The sequence below is a fragment of the Amphimedon queenslandica genome, unplaced genomic scaffold, assembly GCF_000090795.2.
Source record: "Amphimedon queenslandica unplaced genomic scaffold, v1.1 AMPQUscaffold_13510, whole genome shotgun sequence".
In the NCBI taxonomy this organism is placed as follows: domain Eukaryota; kingdom Metazoa; phylum Porifera; class Demospongiae; order Haplosclerida; family Niphatidae; genus Amphimedon; species Amphimedon queenslandica.
In genome coordinates this window covers 555,415-564,585 of record NW_003546254.1, presented here as the reverse complement: position 1 = coordinate 564,585, position 9,171 = coordinate 555,415, and the positions used below count along the sequence as shown (strand labels likewise).

The following is a 9,171-nucleotide window of genomic DNA, read 5'->3' as shown; positions in this document are numbered from 1 at the left end:
ATCTTTAAAGTAGCTATTGGTACCCATTGGCTCACGACACATAGGTCAGTTAATGTTAATCCCTTGCTTGATTTGTGTCTCCAGACAAGTCTTACAGAATATGTTGTAGCAGCAGGAGACTTGATGAGGATCACAGGATACTAGAGTACAAATATGGCAGATGTAGTTACTAGATGGATCACCATTGACAAAAGTATAATCATATCCACCATAGGAATCTTCTGTAAGAGCAGCCATGTTGGAGGAGTTATTAAAATTGTTAATAATTAAATAATTAATGTTAACAAACTTAAGAAAAAAAGAAAGACAAATAGACATGCTTTTATAACACTATACAAGCCATGGTTTAGTCTTAGAAGTGACTCTTGCACTGACTCTGAAATACCACGGACCCAGAAAACCATAATCTACATCCCACATCATTTGAAAATCAGAATGAGCAAAAAATTGATCTTTCCCCCACCTTTGTGACATTGTTTTTGTCACCCTTTCCTTGCAATCCTCAGGAGTTGAGTCATCATATTTGATAATAAGCTTCTTGTGATTTTCATCTTCATAACGGTTTAGTAGCTCTACTGTAACTTCTCCTTCAAATGGCCACTGCAGCTCATCATCATACTCCCCAGGAACAAGACTAGTATAACAAGACACATGAGTGCCTTTTCCTCTGCCACGACCATTAGCATATACACAAAGCATCATCTTATACCCACCTGGTGAGGTATAAAATGATGGACTATACCACACCAGATCATTATATCTATAGGAGGATGGATCATTCATTTTGAAGACATGGGAACTTGAACTACCAGCGCATTTCACACCAGCACATTTCGTCTGCAGAGTATCAACTCGTTTGACGGCCATTTGCAAGTGCTCTTTCATGGATTCTTCATTATGCTTTTCTTGCTCTTCTCTTTTTATTAATTTTTTGCATCCTAAATTACTGTATTCACAGTAAATAATAGCTTTAGGACAATTTTGCTCATGATGTGTAAACCAAAAGCGTTCTCGAATAAATTCACAACCTTCATTAGAGCATTTGATTGGATAATAACGACACTCATTAAGATGAGCACTGCTTGTTATGATGTCATGAGGACCTTCTTTTTTGCAATACTGGCAACTGACCTTCCGCTTTGGACAATCACTGAGCAGGTGAGCTTCCACTTCCTTATAGCGAATCTTTTCCCCACATCCCAGAGAACAGTCAACCATTCGATAAGGACAGATCATGACATGTGCTTCAATATCACTAATAGTTCCTTTCCAGTCACACTCCTCAATGGTGCATTGAACTTGAAGGGCCTTTATCTCACGCTCCAACCTTCCATCTTTAAAATAGCTCCTTGTATCCAATAGCTCACGACAAGCAGGACAGCTGAATCTCCCATTCCATGAGGATTTCTTCCTGTGCTTATCCAGACAACTCTTACAGTAGATGTTATAGCAGCAGGAGACTTGATGAGGATCACGTGACACTAAAGTACATATGAGACAGATGTAGTTGCTTGGTGGGTCACCATCAACAAAAGTATAATCATATCCTCCGTAAGAGTTATCTAAAAGACTTCCCCATGTTTCATTAGCAGCAGCCATTTCTTTTCCCTTAGTCACTGTAATAGTTCAATAACTATTACTTATAACTACTATACTATTTAAAGCATTCAACAGCTACCTAATAGAGTAAGTCATGAAGCAAACATATACACATAGTGAGATAATCCACTGTAGTACAAGGAGTGTAGATAGGATTTATGGAATAAAGGGGCAAACTATGCGGCGCACAAAGCGCACCACAAAATTTTGCAAAACCACGCTTTTTAAAAGTGTGACCACACCTCTTTTTTAACATGGTAGACTTCTTGAACAATCATGGGCAATGTTGAGTACCTTTTCAGCTTTATAATGGCATCATAGAAAGACTAAATTAGCCTTTTCCTTTCATACATGTATGTAAGCTGTAGAACAGCTTTTTCCTCCAAAAGTATAGCTTATTATTTTGTTAATTTTAAATTTTGATTTTAAAAAGGGGGGCATTTGCCCCCTTGCCCCCCCCTGAGTACTGTATGCTACTGGTAATATTATACACACTATTGTACACATTACATTACACATCATATAAATACATGTATACATGTACACATACAGAGGATAAGTATGTACAGGTGGAGTAACTGTAGATTGAAGTGTGTACAGGTGGATGTACCTTATAAAGGATAATAATGTGAACACAAAATTAGTTAAATGAACCACAACATACAAACAGCTGCAATGGATAATAAATAAGAGCACCTGAGCAGAAACAGTATTTAAAAACAAGATGTCTAATATTTATAATGTAATAGCCAGCAATTGATACAATTATGACTGGCACCAGGTCATTAAACTGGCTCAAGATCTTTATTAAAACACTGCCGAAAGGTTTCATAGACACAATTTAACATTAAAAGATCCACCCATTGCCAAGAATGCCTTGTGGCAATAAGATCCTAATCAAATTAAAAGAAACATCTAGAAGCATGAAACGATTCACCATTAGAGGAAGAATGGAGTCAAATTACACATTCCACTTGTAGACTAAATACCAGAAAGCATCACAAGTCCAAACAACAAAATAATTATCGTAATTGTTGACAATTAAAAGTTGCCCAATACTAATTATGGAGCTAATTACAGTATTGACATTGTTGCCTTGGATAAGTTTACTTTAAAAAGGAATCAAAAAAGGAGCGTCATAATAACAAAATAGAGCAGTAAGAGCAATCATCAAAAAGCAATCTTTAAAATGAATTGTGTCAAAATCCTTGGCATGCGTGACAAGTGGAACAGACGAGTGTACACAATTCCCCATTACTATAAGAAATAACACGCTCTGTTGGTAAATAAGTGAAAAATGACTGCCAAAATCCCCAACCGCCAATTAGGCAGAGGGCCAGGATACAGCTTCACTGAGTACATAATAAATATGAGAAATTAGAGAGAGAGTATTATATTAGAGTAGTGAGAAGGATGTGAGTAACTTAATAATAATAATAGAATTAAGAGATTATTAGTAGCTGTTAGTCACAATGTAGGCATCACACACATTGTAGTCTTACAAGAATACATATAGATCCACATGCAGCCAGTTATATTTGAAAATATAGGCTATACTAATAAAGCTATAGGGCTCACTAAATGATACGGATGATATGCCACCAATGTCTGATAGGACTCGAACCCATAACGTCTTGCTTAGAAGGCAAATGCTCTACCTATTGAGCTACAAATGCTACTACATAAATATAGCTTTTATGGTCTATGTTTTTACAAATAGTAATCCATTGCAAGTTGATGTGGTTACCACCCCCACGGCTTCTAGATACGATTCATCTAATGCAATGCTATAGAGTAGTAGTAGTAGGCTTCAAGTTCTTAAAAGTGATACTACATAATACAAGTACAATAACAGCTCCTTTCCTCTTGGTTGCATACAGTACTAACAAGAATGTTTATATTAGTCGGTTGTTGTCGATTCAGTTTCAAGTACAGCAAAGTATGAATAACAAATATCACATTCTAAGCATTATATGATAGCACTTTATTTAAGAACAGATTCACTTAAAATAAAAATAATAATATACATACGTATACTGGTACATGTAGGTGTGTGCTGTTTGGTTGATGGAAACAAAACAGATTTTGACATGTGTACTATTTTCAAACAATAAAGATACAGTTATGGGGGAAGCGGTTCCTGCAATATGCTGTGGTCATGTACTGTTGATGAAATATACACACTATTGTGGATTTGTGGTTAAAGCCGGGGTAATTAGTTGCAGCATAAGAAATAAACAACTCACAACATATTCAGAGGATACTGTACATAGCGGTACTGTATATATTAGTAGTAGACTAAGAGCATATTTAAAAAACATTATATGTGTATTATAATAATCATAATAGTTTACTAATAGCTAATACGATTAAAATAGTATTGTATATATTATGTACTTACCTTCTTCGAGTCTTTGCTGTCAGTAGAGGTATCTTCTTCATCATCATCTCCTTTCTTGTCCAATTTCATTTCTATTTTCTTTCCACCAACAAGATATCCGCCATCAATCAACCTGTATAGTGTATAAATCAGTTACATGTGCTTTTAGTTTCCTTCTCAAAATATTAGCAATTATACATGTACATGTACATGTACATGTAGGTAGTTTTAAAAAATGAAAACCAATTTTAAAAATTCATGAGAATGAGCTCACACTATAATATTAACGTAAGGACATGTACATGTGTATATGTAAAAATAGAGAATTCTCTCTTAGTCATCTTTGGTGAAATTTGGTCAAAAACCTGCTTTTGAGCAACTTTTGAAAATTCATTAAAAATCAAATTTTGATCGGAATCCGCTTAAACTTTCTACACAACATAAGAACACATATATGTATCAGAAAATATAATCAAAATGAAGAATTCTCTCCTTTTCATTTTTGATGAAATTTGGCCAAAATCCCTGTACTATAGTACAGGGACTTCGACCCAATTTTTGACCAACTTTTAAAATTCATAAAAAATCCAAATTTGATCGAAATGAGCTCAAACTTGCTACACAACATAAGAACATGTATATGTATCAGGAAAAATTATAAAAATTGAGATTTCTCTCCTAGACTTTTTTGACAAAATATCATCTGCTATATAGTACAGGGTACTTTGTTAAATTTTAGAGAAACTTTATAAATTGATAAACAATCCAATTTTGATTGAAATCAACTCAGAAAATTATAAAAACAAACTCCTAGCAATTTTTGATGAAATACATGTACCGATCAAATTTTGAAATCATAAATTCAGAATCAGCTGAAACCTTCTATAATCGAGAGCTCAAACTAGACTAATGTCTGGCAAAATTTGAAAAAAACCCTAAAGCTTTTACTGGACAGTTATCATGATAAACACTACATCAATACCTCTTGCAGTATTGAATTGCAGAAGCTCTTGATGTGAAATGTGGCGAATCATCACCATCAGAACCTCCTTCTCCCCACTGGCTTGACATCAATGTATCAATAAGCTTACTACCTATTAGAAATAACAAGAAAAACAATATAAACTAAACAAAGCATCTTTATTATATATATACAATTGCATCAATGTAAACTCAAGCACTGTAACATATAACATATTGATGTAAAATATTATCAGGGAGATTCCCTTTCTCCGATCGATGAACATTAAGCTTACTATTTAAGGATACAAAATTGCCAATAAAATTACAGAAAACGCACACAACAAAAAAGAATTATCGCTTTATGCTATTATATCATACATGCACGTAGACAAAATCTAAAACTACAAAGGAACAGTGGAATAATAATAATGGGGAAGTTTTGGATGGCAAAACTGACTGTTTGTTTATAATTTATCAATAATGGAAAGGAATGCTTAGTGAATATTCAATACACACAGAAACACCTCAAGTGAAGACACTACACAATCAATACAATACCGATAGACTACACAAATGAACTGAAAAGATAACAGCCCTCAACCAGTAATCGAATAACACAACCACCAGATAAAGAAGGCATGGGAACTAATGATTTAAAGTTCTAGGATATCACAAATGTTCTAACTACATGTTTTTGCCAAGAGGGTAGTAGTGTATATGATATAAATTATCTTTGATTATCTTGTACTTAGAAAAATGACCAGAAGTGAGCACTTGGTGATTTCAATGGTATTGTTAAATGGCTACTAGAGCAGTGTACACTCTAAATATAAGCTGTGACTTCTTGAAATAATTAAATAACGTAATATCTAATTATGGTATCAGCTAATTTCAATATTTTTATAAACATCATTCTCCCCAAATTCCAGTTATTAGTATTAAGAACCAATACGTGTATATAATATCAGAAAAATTCTCAAAATAGTGCGAAAATAGCAAATTATATGTATGCATATGCATGCATCACTATTCATTCACTGATCATTAACACTTATGCTCACCTGTAATGTAATTCACTTTCTCTTTCTTGATTTGCCCTCCTTTGCAAGGGACCTTCTTCCTCAGGTATATCAATATCTTTTGAAACTCTTTTTTGTCTTTATCGTCTTCCTCATCATTCATATCAAGGGGAGGATTGGAGTCCTGTAAAAAGACAATTAAATGAAATTTTCTAAGACAAAAAAATAATTATAAACCTTGTTTCGTTTCATCTTGTTAACGTGTTTTGGGCGTGGTTACAAAATAATCCAGCCACGCCTATTATTACATTTGTCACAAAGCCAATCAGACTTGATTTGGTTTGATGTGGTTGGTATGGAATGAATAGAATGTCCTGTCATAGCTGCATATGCAGACATTGAATCATTGGCTTCCCATATATTTAAATGTGTGTCTACAACTCTATCTCATTATCTAGTGTTCCAGATATCAAGTGACTTGTTTCATTCTCTCCCTCCCTCTATCACTTTCTTCTCTTGTCATCCAACCTCTGTTTATCTTTCTCAAGCTTGCCCTCCCTCCCCTTGCTATGACGGAAGCGGATTTCGAACGAGAGGCGATCAAGCTGTTCCGCCAGCTCGGGCTAACGGTGGATGCAGAAACGCTGGACTTCTTTCAAGGGCAGAGCGTCTCGTTGATCGACTGGAAGAGCAGCTTTAAGCCCAAACGCGTTAGAATTCCCGAGCCATACCCTCCTCGTGGAGGAAAACCCTGCAATATGTCTACCACATCCTCCTCTTCCAGCAGTCCGCATCAAAGAAAGCGGTTACCTCTGACTGTGGTTCGTCCTAACAGTGATATTGGGTCAGAGGGCAGTGTTAGTGCCAGCCCCACAGAAAGCATAGAGATATACAAGGACGAAGATCATGAGGATTTTGGTGAGTATCCAATAATAGCTACTACTCCATGATTGATTATGATTACTAGCTCCTGTGAGCCATATTCCATTGTTGTGATAAGTACATGTAAAACACATTTTGTGGTTTTGCATTATTTTAGTTGTCATTGTGAGGGGAGGCATAACAATTCTTGTGATAGTTACAGATGACATCATGCTCTACCCTTAACTTTCTCGTGTATTATGTGGTAATTTGGCATGTACATGGTTAGCTGTTGTGCTAATTGTGTATCATTTTCGCATCTGATTCTGTCATGAATGTAATGACTTATCTAAAATGACTATATTATTGCCTATTGCTATTATTAATGCAATAATCAATGCCTTCCTGAACCATTTAGAATCCATTATTATACGCACTAAGTAAGGTCAAGGAAACTTGTAATTAAATTCAGATTTATTTATGACACTTCATTTACACCTTCAATCGTATGACCCTAAAATTTTTAGCCTCTATATAATAAAGGACTGCCTATAATGTTACTGTAATGCATTTAGACAGCTTCAATAGCATTTCCCTTTGTTGGTCAGTACTAGCTGCCAACAGGTGAAACAGTAATGACAACATTAGTCTATTGATGGCTATCAGGTACGAGACCATCAAAGAAAACTAGAGCACATACGAATATAATCAATTTACTAACTGCATATCTCCATCGAGTCCAACTAAAATATATTGTTTGCAATAACATTTCACTATGATGTGTTTATCTTATATTTTTGTCAGGTCCTTGTGCAATGTGTGATCTGCCTGTAGTGGGAGTGGAGACAGGCTGCTTTGCTTTGGAGCAGATATTTCACAATACGTGCTTCAAGTGTAACAAATGCTGTAAGTGAATACGGATCACGTTATAACGTTGAAATGACTAGAATGTCTCTAATTTCATTTGCATAGACAAGATGCTCTCTGGCGGTAGCTTCTTTGTGAAGAACGGTCTGATCTTATGTGAGAGGGATTACCTGGTAAGCTTAATAACTCTCAGTTGTATTGCACTAATGAGATCTTTCTTCATTTCCAGCTGTCCCTTGATAAATGCTTTACCTGTCAGCAAGTAATCACAGACAAGGTTAGTACAATAACTGACTCATCCTAATCACTCATTTCTGAATTGTTTCTCAGATTATAAGGGCGGTAGGTCGCACGTATCATCCTGTCTGCTTCAGATGCAGTCAATGTGGAATGTGCTTGGATGGCATCCCGTTTGCTAAGGACTTTAACGATAGAGTGTATTGCGAAAAAGACTTCCACAAGTAAACACCAAGTCCCACATTGTGTGAAGCCCTTACCTTATCCTTACCTGTTTTGTATTGTGTAGAATGTTTGCTCCGAGATGCGCTTCTTGTCAACATCCCATTGTACCATTACAGGTTAGCATCACTCACATTGTAATGCAACAGTTATGCTGTAGGATGCAATGGTGTAGGATGCATGCTGTGTGTTTATGAGGGCTAGGGCGTGGGTATATAGTGGTTTGTTGTTGGATGATTTGTACTATGCTATGCTGTAAATAAGAAATAGAAAACAGACTAGAGGGAGTTGTAATTACATTGGTGCCTGCATGTGATTCTCAGTAATCAATATAAAAGATGTTATTTTGTAATTGTGTACTAAAACCCTCAAATGCCTCCTAGTTGTACATATAGTGTATTAGGTGTTGGTGTGGAGGGGAGGGCTTATGTACATGGGCAGGACCATCCATTGTTACTGCCTTGTCCTTTCTCATGCAGGGAAACAAGAAGAGCATAAGAATCATTGCATTGAATTCTAGTTTCCACTTGGAATGTTATCGCTGCTCTGTAAGTGATGATAAGGAATGCAAACAGGTCATTCACTTTATTCCTTATTATATTAGGAATGTGACATTCCATTGATATCTAATGATGGGAGCGATGGTCCTCCACAGTGCTATCCTATTGCTGATCATCCTTTATGTTTAAACTGCAACAAGCTCTGGACTACCAGAGGGCAGAGATCACTCATTGTTAAACCTGTTGTATCATAGAAACTATAACATTTCTCATTACTGTCATTTTAATAGAAATTAATAATAAAATTTTATCATTATTGTCGTATAAACTAATAAAAATTTATTGGCCATAATAATTATTTCAGTCACATGTGAGCTCAGGTGTGGAAGACATTGATAGCAGCAATGGAGACTTTTCTCGTCCTTGTTTGCACTCTTTGTGTTGCTTCCACGCTAGCATTGAGTACCAATAACACCGACAAGGACTTCACCAAAAATTTTAGTTTCACCATGGAAATAAATGG

At 35.6% G+C, this 9,171-nt stretch overlaps 3 protein-coding genes across 3 annotated transcripts; 1 reads left to right on the top strand and 2 right to left on the bottom strand.

Moving 5' to 3' along the window:
• Positions 1-6: 6 nt before the first annotated feature.
• Positions 7-1,599, bottom strand: LOC100632396 (TNF receptor-associated factor 4-like). Its single transcript, XM_003383505.2, has one exon. It carries the CDS (start codon positions 1,597-1,599, stop codon positions 331-333), a length of 1,269 nt encoding a protein of 422 aa, XP_003383553.1. The 3' UTR covers positions 7-330.
• A 1,707-nt stretch (positions 1,600-3,306) lies between these two features.
• Positions 3,307-6,245, bottom strand: LOC109590980 (uncharacterized). Its single transcript, XM_020006806.1, has 4 exons — positions 6,199-6,245; positions 6,004-6,145; positions 4,962-5,073; positions 3,307-4,112 (listed from the first exon to the last, which is right to left on the bottom strand). Exons 1-4 carry the CDS (start codon positions 6,211-6,213, stop codon positions 3,989-3,991), a joined length of 393 nt encoding a protein of 130 aa, XP_019862365.1. The 5' UTR covers positions 6,214-6,245; the 3' UTR covers positions 3,307-3,988.
• Positions 6,246-6,369: 124 nt separating this feature from the next.
• On the top strand, positions 6,370-8,953 carry LOC105316463 (Wilms tumor protein 1-interacting protein homolog). The gene is made up of 8 exons (XM_011411372.2): positions 6,370-6,879; positions 7,627-7,728; positions 7,795-7,862; positions 7,919-7,966; positions 8,020-8,150; positions 8,216-8,267; positions 8,628-8,696; positions 8,753-8,953. The coding sequence occupies exons 1-8, from the start codon at positions 6,531-6,533 to the stop codon at positions 8,900-8,902; spliced, it is 969 nt and encodes a 322-aa protein (XP_011409674.1). The 5' UTR covers positions 6,370-6,530; the 3' UTR covers positions 8,903-8,953.
• Positions 8,954-9,171: the final 218 nt, after the last annotated feature.